The sequence below is a fragment of the Tamandua tetradactyla genome, chromosome 9 (assembly GCF_023851605.1).
Source record: "Tamandua tetradactyla isolate mTamTet1 chromosome 9, mTamTet1.pri, whole genome shotgun sequence".
NCBI classification, from domain to species: Eukaryota; Metazoa; Chordata; class Mammalia; order Pilosa; family Myrmecophagidae; genus Tamandua; species Tamandua tetradactyla.
This window is the reverse complement of record NC_135335.1, coordinates 38,144,807-38,160,632: the sequence shown is the minus strand read 5'-3', so window position 1 is coordinate 38,160,632 and position 15,826 is coordinate 38,144,807. Positions and strand designations below refer to the sequence as shown.

The window sequence follows — 15,826 nt, the reverse complement described above, 5'->3', positions numbered from 1 at the left end:
CAAATACTAAAAACAATAATCCAGGAATTATTTTCTGGCGTAAAAGGGAAGACTTGCACTCATATCTAAAAGAAGCAAAATCAACACAGAATAGTCAACATTCTAATAAAACAGTTTCGAGATGAAATGACATTATGAAGTGCATGACAAAATGGATGCGCTTTGAAGACATAATGCTGAGTGAAATAAGCCAGACACAAAAGGACAGATACTGTATGATTCCACTTTTATGACCATGGTAAAGGTAAAATCAAAGACTTTTAATACAGAATATAGGGGACTTAGAGATACACAGAAGTTAGAGATGGGTGAATGGTTAGCTAATGTGGTTGAACTCCAATGTAAGGGAATAGATAGAAATGAAGGCAGTTCTCTGGTGGGTCTAAAAGTAATATTTTCATATTGAAGGTGAACAAGATTGAAAGGGGTTGTATAGATTACAACTGTGTCCCACTGATTAAAACTACAATTATAAATGAGTCCTTACATGGACTACTACAAAGGTATAAATCTTGTACAAGAGGGTAGAAGTTGTATAGGAGAAAACTGCTGTTGTATGCTATGGGGTATGTTTAACAGGAAAACATCAACAGTACCCCAGCAACAGCAGGGGTAAATAATGAGGGGACAAGAGTTAAAGGGAGAGTTAGATTTTCTATTTGGTGAGGGTGTGTTTATTGGTTACCTTTCTCGTGGGAACAATGAAATTATCTGAAATTGAGAGTATTGATGGACTGTGGACTTTGGACATTGAATGGAGGTGGCTGAAGGGTGCACCATCTGAGAAATAGATTGGTGAACGATGGTATATACATATGATCAAATATTGCGCTGCTACAAAAAGGAATGAAGTTGTGAGGCATGCAGCAATGTGAATGAACCTATGGGACATTTGATGGGGCAAAATAAGACAGAAACAAAAGAGTAAATATTGTATGGTCTCATTTAGAAAATGCTTATAAGAAAGCAGGGGTCTACATTGTAAGCTCTTATAGCAGTCACATTGAGTCCAGCGTGGTAATTGTTATTTCTGGATTTTGAGAGGCTATTTATATGTATAGCATGATGTTTAAAGATAAGAATGAAGCTGATCAGATCCGGGATTAAGGTAATTCAGAACACAGGGGTAAGGAAGACATTGTCTCTATTTTAGAACCTCATGTATTCTTTGAGACCAAAGGAAGAAAGGTTTGTTTTGTTCAGAACCTAAATTTTCTGTAGCACATAATGTAACTCAGCCTGTCTGGATAACTCATTTAAACACTTCAAACAAGGGAAACCAGAATAAGAAAACAAAACAGTACAACTTGGACTTTAAAGAAAAAGGAAAAAGCCTATTGGAAATCCAGGCAAGAAGAGGAAGTGCCTTATAAAAGAAAACAAATTAGATTGACATCAGGCTATTCCATAGCAATGCTTTCTGCCAGAAGACAACTGAAACAGCGGAAGCAAAATACACAGGGAAAGAAAAAAAAAAAGAACCAAGGATTTTATATCTAACCAAACTGATTTTCAAGGGTGAAAGCCGAAGATAAATTATCATGAATATGCAAGACCCTAGGAAATATTATTTTCCATGAAGCTTTCCAGAAGAAGTTACTAGAGTACAAGCTACAGACAACCAGAGTGACTGAAATGCATTGATCTAAAGAGTGGGAGTGAGCCTTACATTTATGTTCTCCTGTAGAATTAACAGTAAATAATGACTATAGGGTAATATAATATGCAATGGTTGTAAGTTCTGATAATGAAGGTTTAGGTACAAGTAATAAAAAATGGGAGATGATGGAGAGGAGAGTATGTATACGAAAAGTAGAATAAGTTCACGGATCATCCTGTAAGTATTAACTTGGAGCAAATGGATATTTATTCATATTAGATGCTGGGGGATTGGGAGGGAAAAGAAATAGAGGCTACTGGCTAATTTCAATATTTGTCACAGACGGTATCAAAAAAGTGGACCAAGGTGTGAGTTTAATGGTAAACATTAGAATAAAAAAAAATGTAGACTTTTTCCAACAGAGGCTGGGGAGTAAAAGGGGAGAATTATTTGAGAACACATTCCCCACCCCCACACACATGAATCACTAGGCTCTGTATGCCTTCTCTTCCTTCTTCTCTAATCTTGAAAGGTGTGCTACTTCAGGAAGCCTTCTGTGACTGTCCTAGCACGTATTGATTTTCCCCTTTTCTATGATTCCTAGGTGCTGGGCACCTTAATTATGAATGTTTCATCTTATCTCATCTGAGGACAGAGACGGAGTCCTTTATTTAATATTACAGCCCCTCTTTGAGAGTCTGGCATAGATCCCTGCAGACAAAAAGCACACAAAAAAGGCAGATTCATCAGTAATTCAGGCTTGATTGAAGGATTTGGGCTTATATCCTCTAGGTTCTTCTAAAAGCTCAATGTTGCTATTAACAGAATTCTTTCCATTTTAAGTGACAGAAGTTCAATTCAAGCTGGCTTAAATCCAAAAGGAATTTATGGGCTTCTGTAATGGAAATGTTCCCAAGCAGGCCTGATTTCAGGCATGGCTGGATCCAGGCACTCAAATGATATCAACAATATCAGTCTTTCTTTGCCTCTAGACTCTACTTTCCTCTACATTGGCTTTATTTTCAGGCAGGCTCTTCCCTCGTGGCCAGTGATGGCCCCCAACAGCTACAAGCTGAATATCCCCATCATAAGAGGGGTGTCCTGTTTCCAGTAACCTTAGCAAAAGTCCCAGGATTGGGTTCACTGTGGCAAGAGAAATGCTTTGATTGACCAGGCCTCGGCCATGTGGTCATGGAGTTACCGCTGAATAGGGAAGTCACTTCCCAAAGAAAAATCAGAATGCTCTTGCCCCAAAACTTAGAAGAAGGCTGAGCAGGTAAAACTAGCAGATGTCCATTTGAATGTTGAGGTACTCAAGATGCAAACCACAAGGAAAATTCCCCAGTGAAAACCACTGGTTTGGGGTGGGGAGTAGGGGGGCTCACCTTTGGGGCATGTGGATTGAAAGCTCTAGTTGGTGTTTCTCTAACTCATGTATTTACCATGTGGGGCCACGGTGCTGAATGATGGGGCCAGTTGCTATGGCGAAACCAACTTTCCCCTAAGTCTGACCTGTATATTCGGCCAGAGGACACTAAAGAACTGGAAGGAGGGACACTCGGTATAGCTGGGGAAATTTGCAGAGGCACGTAAAAAAAAAAGGAATTTTAAAATGTTTTTATTTTTTCAAACACAAGAATCAATGTTTGATCAAGCACTGGTCATTTCAGTGGGTTTCCCCAGTAATCTAGTTTCCTGTTTCCTGAGTCAGCAGAGCAGGAAATACTATTTTTTGATTGTGGTGGGGTTTTTTGCTTGCCTGTTTATTTTTTACTTTTCCGTATTCTTTATTGGTTCTTCCAAATAAGAGATGGAATTCACTGAAGCAACAAATGTGGAAACTGAGATGGTGCAGGAGAAATTTAAAATACTCTCATGTCTCTATGGAATCTTTGACACTTTTCCTCTGTACTGGACCCTTCTTCTCAATATTTAAGCTCTCTTAAGAATCTACCATTTAAAAATATATATCCTCTGTAAATTTTGTTTGCCCCTCACTAGCACCCTATCTCCCACCTCCCCTTCATGGCAAAATTTCTTGAAAGAGTTTATATATATATATTTTCCCTATTTCCATTTCCTCCTCAGGTCTCAACCTACGCCAATCTGCTGCCACTCCTCCAGCCCCTCACTTTACGAAAGAGCTCTCCCGAAGTCCCTCGTTTTGTCTAGACACTAAATCCAGCGACCCTGTGTTAGGGAGAAAAATATTCATTTCTTAGATTCAGAGGCAGCAGTATGATCTCCATTTGTAGCACATGTTTGTTGAATGACTTAGCAAACATGAGCAGATTCCAGGCCGAATAAACTGTACTTGGCAATCCAATCCCCAAGAGAGAGCAAGTAGAGGTATTTTATCTGGAAGAGAAAGAGCTCTGGGGTCCTGGGACACTGGTGATTTTTTCAGTCTCTGAAGTAGTACACATAGAAGAGAGAGGTGTGTTATTTGTAGCCTCAGAACCAGGGAACACAGTAAGGAAGAGTCCTCTCATTTTAAGAAATGTTCTAACAGTCAGGGCTTACCAAAGCAAAAAGGGACTGCCTCAGTAGCTAGTGTGTTCCCTGTCACTAGTGGTAATCAAGCAGAGACTATTCCTTAGGGAGGACTCGGAAAAGAGTCTTGAGTTGAATGGGAGGTTGCACCACAGGACTTCTGACGTGGATCCCAAATCTTAAATTCTGTATTTGGTTTGGCATGCATGGGTAAGCATCTTCCATGTTCCCGCTGTGTGTTCTTATACAAGTTACTCAACCTCTCAGTTCTTTGGTCTCCTCAGCTATGAGGCATGTGCGTTTGTGTGTGTGTGTGTGTGTGGGGGGTGTGTGTTAAACAAGAGCACCTACCTCAGGGGTTTGCTGTGAAAATCCAAATGCAATAATGCATAATGCAAAAAGGGCTCGTCATGGAGCCGGGTACATAGCGAGTGCTCAATTAATGTCTGCTCTTAATTGTATTCATTGCAAAGCCCTATTCTCACGGTGGCAGTTGACACCCAAGCATCTATCTCATCACCTGCATTTGGGTTTTAGCCATGGCTTTTCCTTAGCACACACCAGAACTGACTTCAGGAGCTGGACTCAGAGAACACAGAGGGAGGTGTTGCTGAATGCCCAATGTACATTGTGCCGTACACAGGAGCTTTTGGTGAAGGGAACTTGAAGACTCAGAAAGCAGTTACTCTGCGTACTATGTAGGGAGCCTAAATGCGAGGGTCTACTTTGAAAGGTGATAGAGATATGGGGGGTCTACCTTCCCCTGTCCCTCCCTGCCCTTCCCCACTGCTTCTTAGGCTTGGTCACCTAGGCAAGTGCCCTCCCCTGAGCACAGTCTTAGGACAGTATTCTCCTGGTCAACTTAGTTACAGAGAAAAATCCCTTTTTTTGGCTTTAAACCTGACTCACTGAACACATACCAGGTCTCAAGCACTTATGCTTGTTGTCATTAATCCTCATGACAATTCTGAGAGATAAGTTGATTCTCCATTTTATAGATGAGAAAACTAAGCTTAGGAGAGGGTCAGTAACCTCTGCAAGGTCATACATAGAGATAGTTGATGGTGGAGCCAGGAACATAAGCATCCAAATTCTTGCTCTTCTATACAAAATTATCCATAATCTCCAGAAAATTCTGAAATTAATTAGGGACATTTATACTTAATCAAGTGGTCTCCAAGAATAGAACTCCTAAAAATGTATTCCTGAGATGCCCAGGAGTTCTTGATTATCACCTTGTCAGGTTTTTGGTGGAGGAGGATACGGGGTGGGGAGGATTTAGGAGAACTGGGACCCGCCCCTCCTCACCCGCTACCACCCGTCTGACTTCTTCGCTTTATGCCCACTTCTTTGTGCCTTCCTACAGGTCTGGGTAGATGCTGGAACGCAGATATTTTTCTCCTATGCCATCTGCCTGGGCTGTCTGACCGCTCTGGGAAGTTATAACAATTATAACAACAACTGCTACAGGTGAGCACACTCCCCGGGACCCTGGCAGCTTTCCACCAAATCCCCAGAGCCTTCCAGCTTGCAGGCTAGCTCAGGTCCAGGAGGAGACAAACGGGCTGCTAGTTGGCCTCTGCTTGTCCGAGGGTCAAAGAGCAGCCCACCCAAGGAGCTAGCCAAGTCACGATTGTATGCAGACTGTTTTCTTTTCCTTTCCGTCCACACCTCAGTGCCATCCTAGAATGCAAAGCTCTCTCTTCCGTCCACACCAGTGAAGAAAGAGGAGCCCAGAGTGAGTAAGTTAACTGAGGTCACACAGCTAGTCAAGTGGCAAAGTCAGGACTTGAACCCAGGTCTTAACAATACCGTGGACCCGGTTCTTCTGCCTCGGGCCAGAAACCTGCTTCCTGCCCCTTCTCATTTGACAATAGGATCCTCTCTTAGGTCACCCTGGAGGGGCTGGTGACCCACTCTGCCCCTCAGCCCCTCTGGCTTCTTCTGGCCTCTTTCAGCTGTGGGTTAAGACACTTGGTCCTTGGCTGCTTGCCTCTCATCCTTGCCGTCTGATTTCTGTGGCCGGGGAGACCCACAGAGGGCAAAGGACTTGCCCAAGGCCACTGTCTGTGACGACAGTGTTTGCTGAGGTCTTGTTCATGATTGAATGGACAGTGTATCTTTCCCTTAGAGCTGAAGACCTTCTCATGCAGGAATAAGGGATAATGACAAGGAAGCCATCTCTGAGCACAGATTTAGGGGAGAAAGGAAATTTTTCAACAAATGATTTTGAGTTAGGATAGGTATTGGGGAGGGAGAGGATAATTAAGTTAGATTCTCTTACCTCCTCCCATATATTCATCACAATAAGTGACAGATTGATTAAATAACTAATTTTTTTTAACAAAATCTTACTAAAACTAGAAATAAAATAATGATTTCTGAATGGGAAAGAATGTAGACAATAGCAACATAATTAAAGGAATCCCAAAGGAATAAAATGACAGATCGGTCCACATAAAAATATAGAATGTCTAAGATTTCTGCAGAGAAACACAAGAAACCATTAAAACAGCCACCTCCAAAGAGTGGGACTGGGAAATCATAGGTGAGATTTTTTTCCCCACCTTATGCCTTTCTGTGCAGTTAAAATGTATATTTGTTTTTACTGTAAGTACATATTGCTTTTATAATAAAAAATTAGTTAATATAAATATCATTGGCATACTTTTCTGTATCATATCTCCCAAATAAAATTTTATGAAAATCAGGTACAAAATTCAAAGGTGTGCTAACCACATATGGTACTCAAAGGACATGTATCCATAATATGTAAAGAATACAGACAGACCAATAGGAAAAACACCAGTAGAAAAATAAGCATCACACACTTAAAGTAATGAGTCGTTTTCTGCTAGCAAATGGCAGTGGTCTAAATACTAAGCCCCTTCAGTGAAAGTGAGGATGTCATATGAGGATCATTTCAGACTCTGCTTTGGGATGGTTACTTGGAACAACCCTTAGGATGCTGTGAGGTACAAAGGGGGTCATTTAATTGAAAGAAATTTTGAAAATGGTAACTTCCCTCCATGTGGTCCCCATCATAGAGATAGGGAAAATGAGGCTTATGGAGGTGAAGGAACTTCTCCACAGTACGTAGCTAGTAAGCAGTAGTCTAGACTCCAACCAGAGCCTCCAAATCCCCAGTCCACCCAGGCTGAAGTCTCTGCTCCCTCCTGGCTGAAAGCTAGCTTAGTGATCACTTTTTTAATGTGTTCATTAACTCTTCAATGTTTATTGGGTCCTACTGAGTGTAAGACACTGGAACCAATACCATAAGAGATGCTGAAACGATTGGTGTAGCTAAAGTACAGTTTGTAATTTGGGGAAACTGAGGCACTGAGGAAGTTGAAGTAGGCAGATACAATCTGCTGAAGAAAAGCATAATCCGAGAAAGAGAAACCCAAAACAAGCTATTGTAGAATCTAAACGTGCCATTTGGAGTGAGTCCCGCTCTTCCTTGGTGTCTTCGAGCAGAGATCATTTGGTATGGCTGGGCAGAGGGATGATGGCATAGGAGGACAAGCCAGATCACCCATAGGATTCTTTCTATTTCAAGGCCATCACGGGTGGAGCTGGGTCTGGGGGTGGGAGCTGTGGTACGGTGAATTGTACACTCCAGTTTGGACATATTTTTGGTTGTGTCTCTGCATTCTGGGAGGTGTGGCCCATTGTAAATAGGATCTCTTGAAACTAATACTTCAGGTCAGGTGTGGCCCAACAAATCAGGTTGGGCTTTAATCCAGATACCAGAGTCCTTTATAAACAGAGTGAAATGAAGAGAGAAAGCCATAGGAAGAAGCTGAAAATCAGCAGAACCTAGAGGAGAAAGGAGAAGTCACTGCTGTGTGCAGTGCCATGTGACAGAGAAGCCAAGGACTCAAGGGTCACCAGCCGCCAGCCCCAGAATGCCGCCGTCATCAAGGAGAAAGCATCGCCTGGCTGACACCTCGGTTTGGGACTTCTAGCCTCGGACCCACAAGCAAATAAATCCCTGTTGTTTAAACCATCCCTTGGCATGGTATTGGCTTTAGCAGCCAGGAAGTTAAGAAAGGAGTGACCACGCTTGTCAGCCACAATACAGGATAATAACTGTGGACAGGAAGAGAAATCACTCCAGAGAGAGAGAATAGCACCTGCAAAGACTCCCAGTCTGGACTGAGTGTGATCCACTCGAGATATTGGAGTGGGATGCTGCTGCTGTACAGGTCACCGCATTCACAGCCAGCGTGCAGTACACTCACAGTCCTTTTGCAATAGGCAGTGTGGAAATGGCTTGCTCACTGGCCACCTCCTCCGTCTGGGCTGTCAGGGGCTGGGTTTTCTTATTCACCACTGTTTCCGTGGGGCCTCGTGTAAGTGATATTTTGCATGGAAGGAAGGAGCCATCCCATTATTACAAACAAGGAAACTGAGGCACGGGGAGGTGAGGTGCCTGCCTGCGTTCACATGACCAGTGATGGAACATGGCTTTGCCCCTGGGTCTTTCTGGCTGCGGCATCCATTTTCCTTTCTACCTGAGATGACCAGTTCTTCTTTCCCGAACACTATTGTTGAAGAGGATTCGGCCGAACCCATCTTCTCGCTGCCTAAGGTCTTCTGGGGCAGCGGCAGCTTTCTTCCCACTGAGCATCATGGGTTGCTATGTGTTGGCCACCTCAGATCTCCTCTGCTTTCCCATCCAACACATGGGGCTTTTCCTCCCTCCCATCAGTAGAAGAAAGCAACCCCCCTAGGTGACAGTGCAAAATCAGAGGGCTCGTCATTTTTCTTTCCAAACTTCCATGCACAGCTCTTCCCAACTCAGTTAGAGTAAATTGCTACCCTCTCTTTTGATGATATAATAGCTTATGCAGGTCTTAAAAGCCCAGCTCAGCTCCTACTGACTTCAAAGCACCTGTTACACAACCCTCTACCTAGACAGTGGAGATTAGAGGGGTTTCAAGCTGAGTAAACCAGGCAGGGAAAATCCTGACTTTCGGAACACACGTCCCTAAGCTCTGTTGACGTGAAGATGGGGTGTCCCAAAGCTGGGGATGAGGGCCATAGGGCTGGAAGGGACCTCACAGTCTGTCTAGAGCTTCTCTGTCCCCCTGTCTGTCTCTCTGGTATTGTGAGATCACTGGAGAGGCCTCCAAGAAAAGATGGAGATTTTTTAACAGTGGATATTGGTTTTTCAGCACCCACATGGGTGGTCAGAGATAACTGTCCAAATGTCAGGATTTGGAAATCTTCATTCTTAGCATCATTTTTGTTTAGCTCCTAGAAAGAGCATGGGTTTTGGTGTCTGAGAAAATTGGATCCACTTCCGACCTGATCAACAATTGACTGTGAGACCTTGAATATGTGACTCTCCTCACTGGGCTTCAGGATTAAATGATATAGTGCTCCAAAAATCCTATCACAGGGCCCAGTGCACTGCAGGTACTTTCAGAATAATACAGGGGAATTCCAGGATGTAGAGGATAAAAAATGCTCTCCTCACCATTACCATCTTATTTATCACTGCTTAGTGAATTAGGATAATTTTACTTGAGACTTCAGGAAACTGGTCCAAGTTGCAAATTTATCCTAACTTTAGGAATAATTCTGTTCTTATCTGAGCTGAACCAAAGTTCCTTTTGTGAGGAGGTAAATCAGGCCTGCAGATAAAGTTCTTGTGTTTACCAGTTCAGCTAATGTTCATAATGCCAGAGTTCTTTAAAGAGATTTGTATCAGGCAACTAGTGCCACATTCATGCTGTGTAACAAACAATCCCAAGACTCAATGGCTTACCACACAAGCATTTGCATTTATTGCTTACAAATCTGCTGGTCATCTGGGGAAATTTCAGGCTGTGATTTGGGTGGAATAGGCTCCAGGGTCCAGGTTTAAGTCTGCTCCTCTTGTGTTCATTCTGGGATACAGGCTGAAGGGACAGGTTCTTCTCATGGCAATTTACAGAAGTGGATATAGGACAAATCCAGTCACGACAACACATCTCAAGCCTCTGTTACGTCTGCTAATATCCCATTAGCCAAAGCAAGTCACAAGGCTAAGCCCAAAGTCAGTGGGACAGGAAAATACACTGCTACCCCAAAGAGAAGCTAAGGGGAGTGATTACTTGGTAGAAAATAATTTAATCTATCACAAAGCCCAAGAGACCTTATCTAAGCATCTCATCTTATAGATAGTAAGAATAAGCCCAGAGAAGAGGTGTTCAGGGAGAATTGGAACTCAAGGCTCTTGACCCACAGACTAATGAATGCTCTCTCCACTACGCCCTGGATTCCCGTGGTCATTGCTGTGCGACTAGGTGTCACAGTCATGAAAACATTAGTGCACCCTTTGATTCCATTGCAGAGAGTATGACATCAGAAAAAGAGGAGGTGGAGTTCTGCTCTGTTCTTGAGTATAGTGCTCAGTCTGGTCTGTGACATTTTAAGAGAGACCTGACAGAGGAGTCTATAACATATATGCAGGACCAGAAATCGGTAAAGGAACTGGGACATTTAACTGAGAAGGCAAAAACTAAAGGAGACAGAGGACCCCTGTCCTCAGATCTTCCAAAGGTGAAGAAGCTCCCAACACTGTTTGGAGAGTAAAGCTAAAATCTATTACAGAAGGCAGATTTAGGTTGAATGCAACATAAAGAAGTTCTTGGTAGTAACAAATGCTTACCCCAGGACCTTTGCACATGCTGTTCCTTCTGTTTGAACAGCTTCTCCCCCTCCCTGTCCTAGATTTAGAATCACCATGAATGTGATTCTGTTCAACAAGCTCCTTTTCATTAGGGGTACAAGAGCCCTTGTGAGCGCCTCCCCTTTGAAGAAAATCTCTCACACATACAGGATGCTTAATGCCATGTCCACATTTTTCAGGGGCTGAGGTCCATAGAGGCTGATTCTATGACTTGGTGGCATGGAGATGCAGAGCCCACAGTAGGGGCAGCCATAGCTTGAGGGGTACCATCTTCTTGGCAAAGCCCCGTTGTTTGTAGACTGATTTCTCCTTGGTCTGTACCATTTTCCATCAAGGATTCATACTGGCACTTCTTTGCCGGTGAGCCCCTCTGCAAGCTGGTAAGAGTAAGTTCTCTGACAAATGCCTCCCTGAGATGGCCAGACCTTTGAAGGGCCTCGCAGCAAGCAAGCAGAAGGCTGAGTAGCGAGACCTGTGGGATGCTCTTTCAATAAAGCAGCTTGACTTCTGTCCCAGAGGCTGGTGGCAGCTTCACTTATGAGGTCTGCCGTGTTGCTTCCCCTAGTTGACCTCCAAGCAATACAATCCCCATTTGCTTTCCCTGGTTTTCTCTCTAACCAGGCATTTAGGGGAGTGTTGGTTTGTCTGCAAATATGTTCTTGCCAAGTCTGCATTTTCCCACTTGCCACCCTTCCTCCCTTGCCACCCCTCTCAGTGCCTTTGGTTCATTTCCCACCTTGTCTTCTGGAAGTGCAGGAGGAGCTATGTGTGCACGGACAGCCGCATAACCTCTCTGCACCTCAAGTGCTTCTTGGAGAAAATGGGGCTGCCCACACCTGCCCCCCCCCCCCCGCCCAGCCCCCAGCACACTGTGATACCCAGATGGAGACTATGTGAGCAGTTGGGCCCCTTTCTGACCTGAGCCCCTCTCACCACTTGCCCACAGGGACTGCATCATGCTCTGTTGCCTGAACAGTGGTACCAGCTTCGTGGCCGGATTTGCCATCTTCTCCGTCCTGGGCTTCATGGCATACGAGCAGGGAGTGCCCATTGCTGAGGTGGCAGAGTCAGGTGAGCTTGCCTTGTCGGAGATGTGAAAGCCCAGGGCCATGCGGGAGACCTCGGGGCCAATTATAATGAGAACAGGCTCTTTGCCCTCAGCTTATTCTCCTGAGTTCGTGTCACAGGAAGTGGCCCCGCTGTCCATCCACAGACCGGGATCTTGGGAATTACGTGGGAGGGAAATGCTGCCCGCTCCCCACTGCTGAATCTGAGGCATCCCCAGGCCCTGTAGAGTCTGCCTGTTCAGTGTCACTCCTCTCCATCCACTTCGCCCACAGGTCCAGTCCCCATTGCCCACCTGGCTGACTGCAGGAGCCGCTCACAGGCCTCCTTGCCTTCTCTGTAGCCCCCTCCACTGCATTTGCCACCTCGCAGAGTGTTTGTTTTCAAAATGCAAATCTGAACAGGTCCTTCTCAGACAAAATCCCTTCCTTGGCTTCTCGTAGTTCTGGGTTCTTAGTGTGACCCACAGAGCCCTGAGTTACGTCTCCACCACTCTGCGCTGAGTGTGTTTCTCCCACACTCACTCTGCCCCACCTAGTGTCTGCTTTTACTTCTGCATTGTAGCTCACTCCCTCCCACCACAGGACCTTTGCATGTGCTGTTGCCTCTGCTTGGGGAGCCTCTCCTTCTCCCTGCCCTAAATTAGATTCCCCATGTGACAGCCTTAAATGCAGACTGATGTCTCTTTCTATCAAACACATTAAGGGCAGATTTATCATTGCTGAGATGATTTTGCAAAATAGTGAATAATTCTCCCCTTGCTTTACTTGGTGCATGAATCCTGGGGAAATTCAGCATGTTAAGTATAAAAATATTTTGTGTTTACATGTTAAACAGAGTTAAATTCCAGGACAGATCATTATGAATAGGTTTTTCATGACAAAAACATCTGATGGGACAGCTTGTCAAGAGCATGGGGAGTCTGGTCTCTCTGTTCTCCACCTACTGAGTACCCAGGGTACGCCCATTCATTGTGATACCCCCAAATGGCCTCATTGCTCCAACTGAGAATCCTGGTGTAGGTATGGCTGTTTGCCTAGTGTTCATGGTCCCTGCCAAAAACAAAAGGCCAGAGCTAGCCCAGAGGCTATAATATGACCATAGCTCTCAACCACTGAGTGCCCCCCTCTGGGCAGAGGCTGTCACACACCACACACAGTCCTCAGATCCGCCCTGTGAGGGCGCAGTTTTGCTGCCTCTATTTTACAGATGAAGAAATTGAGAATCAGAGAGGTGAGCACACTTTCCTATGCTCACACAGCCTGGAAATGACAAAACTGGGATTTAATCCCAGGCCATCTGATCCCAGAGCCCCTGCCTTTTTTTTTTTTTTAATGATAGTTTTGAATAAAAAAAAGAAAAAAAAACCCAATACTGAGAATGAATCCTATTTTCTTTGAAGCTGATCACTTTCCTGTTAAAAAGAAGTAATAAAACAATAGCAAAAGGAGTACAGACCACTCTTTCTTCACACAGTGAATGACCTTGTGTTGTTTACAGAAGTCAAACAAATACCTCCAGATCAAAACCTCATTCTCTCATTAACCTGTAAAAATAATAAAGAAATTAGCTTTGGTACGTTCTCTCAAGAAAAAATATTTTGCTCCCAAAGCAAACCAATAAATATTTCTGTCTATCACAAACACAGTCATTCTAATTTAATCAGATACAACAGAAGAAAAAACTCATTTTTACATTAGTAGATCTCTGTAGATAAGAAAAATTGATTTATTGCTCATATTCCAGTCCAAATTTGCCTTTGTCTTCAAATTTTGAGAAATAGTAGTATAAAGGACTGCTTTACCAAGTGTCTCTTACAAATGTATTGCCAAGTGAATTACACACACTTAACGTAACAATATGAGGCATAACAAACTTTCTGGTCCCACTATTACAGAGCCCTGAAAAGAATGAAGGAAATGGCATTCCCACCCTCCCCACATATTAATAAAATTTCCAGAGTCTCAAATATATCATCTACCTTCCTGTGCCTCAGAACAGTATTGCATCCCATCCATACACCTTATCTTTTTTGCCCTTTATCCACCCCCCATTATTTATTTGTTTATTTTTATTTTTTGATTCATCTGTCCATACCCTGCATAAAAGGAGCAGCAGACATAAGGTTCTTACCATCACCCAGTTACATTGTAAAAGCTAAAGAGTTACATAATCATCTTCAAGAATCAACACTACTGAAACACCATTCACAAGTTTCAGGTACTTTCCTCTAACCACTCCAATACATCATAAGCTAAAAAGGGGTATCTATACTTAAGAATACCAGGATAACTTCTAGACTCTGTTTGAAATCTCTTAGCCCCTGACATTTTATTTTGTCTCATTTCTTTCTTCCCCATTTTGGTCAAGAAGACTTTCCCAATCCCCTGATGCCAGGTCCCTGCTCATCCCGGGAGTCCTGTCCCACGTTACCAGGGAGATTTACACCCCTGGGAGTCATGTCCCATATGGGGGTGGGGGAGGGCAGTGAGTTCATCTTCTAAGTTCAGAGCCCCCACTTTGACCACTCCATCCAGCTACTCACTGTGGACAAAGCACCTGGAATTTTACAAACTACCTCTGTATCTTTCTCTCAATAAACAATAGACAGCCTTGTGAGAAGGGTCATTGCTGTTTTTGTGGTAGCTTTGCCCTTTCTGAGAATCTGCTCCCTCCTCTGTAAAATGAAAACCCTAATTCCCACCTCATGATGTTAAGTGAGATAAGGGTATACTGCATTATTGTTTGCTGACCTTCTCCACATGTGCCCCAGTTTGTCTTTCTGATACTTTTTGCAGTCAAGTTACTCTCTCTCAGAGGTTGAATTTTTAAACAGCTTATAGTTGGGTTTTTCTATTTTTTCTTATAATTTCTTCCTTTTAATTGGAGCATTTCATCCATTTGCCTTTAATGTAATTATTGATTTTCTTGGGTCCTGAAGTCTGTTTCAAGACAGCAAGTGGTCAAAACAACAATCAAAAGTATCAGAAATGGTACATTTTTAACTCTAAGTAGACTTTGATTTGCTGTAGATGCATATTGTTGGCCCAAGAGTAATTGCTTAGAAAAAAAATTTTTAAGATAGAGATTAAAAAGCTAATAGATAAAGTAAAATGAAACATTAAAAAAATGACCAACCCTAAAGAAGGCAGGAAAGTCCCACAGAATTTTCATAAAAGCAGAATGCATAAAAGGAAAACAATTACAGAATGGTAGAAACAAATACAGAATGGCCCCAATCATATGAATAATTACATTAACTGCAAATGGTCTAAAAACTCCAATTAAAAAGCAGTGATTATCAGGCTGGATAGCAAGACCCAACTACAAGCTGTCTAAAAGAGACATACTTTAAATTTAAAGAACAGATAAATGAAGATCAAAAGAATAGGAAAAGGTATACCATAAAAATAATAAGTAAAATAAAATTGGCATGTCTATATTAGTATCAGACCAAGCCTATTTCAAATAAAAGATAAAGAAGGATATTACATAATGATAAAAGGGGCAATTCATTGGAAAGAGATAATAGTAAATGTATTTTACCTAATAACAGAGGTTACATAAAACAAAAGTTGACAGAACTAAAGGAGAAAATCCATTTCACCATCATATATGGAGATTTTAATACCTGTCTCTCAATAATTGATAGGACAACAAGACAAAATATTAGTAAAGACATGGAGACATTAACAGCCCCATAAATCACATTGACCTAAATGACATTTATAAAATATTTTCCCCAACAAAACTGAAGAATACATGTTCTTTTCAAATGCACATGAAACATTCATGAAGGTAGATCATATACCATGTCACAAAATAAATTTCAATACGTTTCAAAAGATCAAAATCTGACAGAGAGTGTTCTCTAACTGCCATTGAATTAAGTCAGCAATCCAGAAATTAGAAAAAGACATCTAGAAAATCCCCAAGTATGTGCAAAGCAAGCAAGATGATTCTCTATATCCCATGGATTAAAGAGG

The 15,826-nt window shown here is 42.7% G+C and overlaps 1 protein-coding gene across 1 annotated transcript in view; it reads left to right on the top strand.

Annotated features, from left to right (window-relative positions):
* Positions 1 to 15,826, top strand: part of SLC6A11 (solute carrier family 6 member 11) — a 141,294-nt gene that overhangs the window by 99,752 nt on the left and 25,716 nt on the right. The window contains exons 7-8 of the mRNA XM_077116557.1: positions 5,460 to 5,563; positions 11,722 to 11,846. Coding sequence (XP_076972672.1) covers positions 5,460 to 5,563; positions 11,722 to 11,846 — 229 coding nt within the window. The remainder of the gene's footprint in view (positions 1 to 5,459; positions 5,564 to 11,721; positions 11,847 to 15,826) is intronic.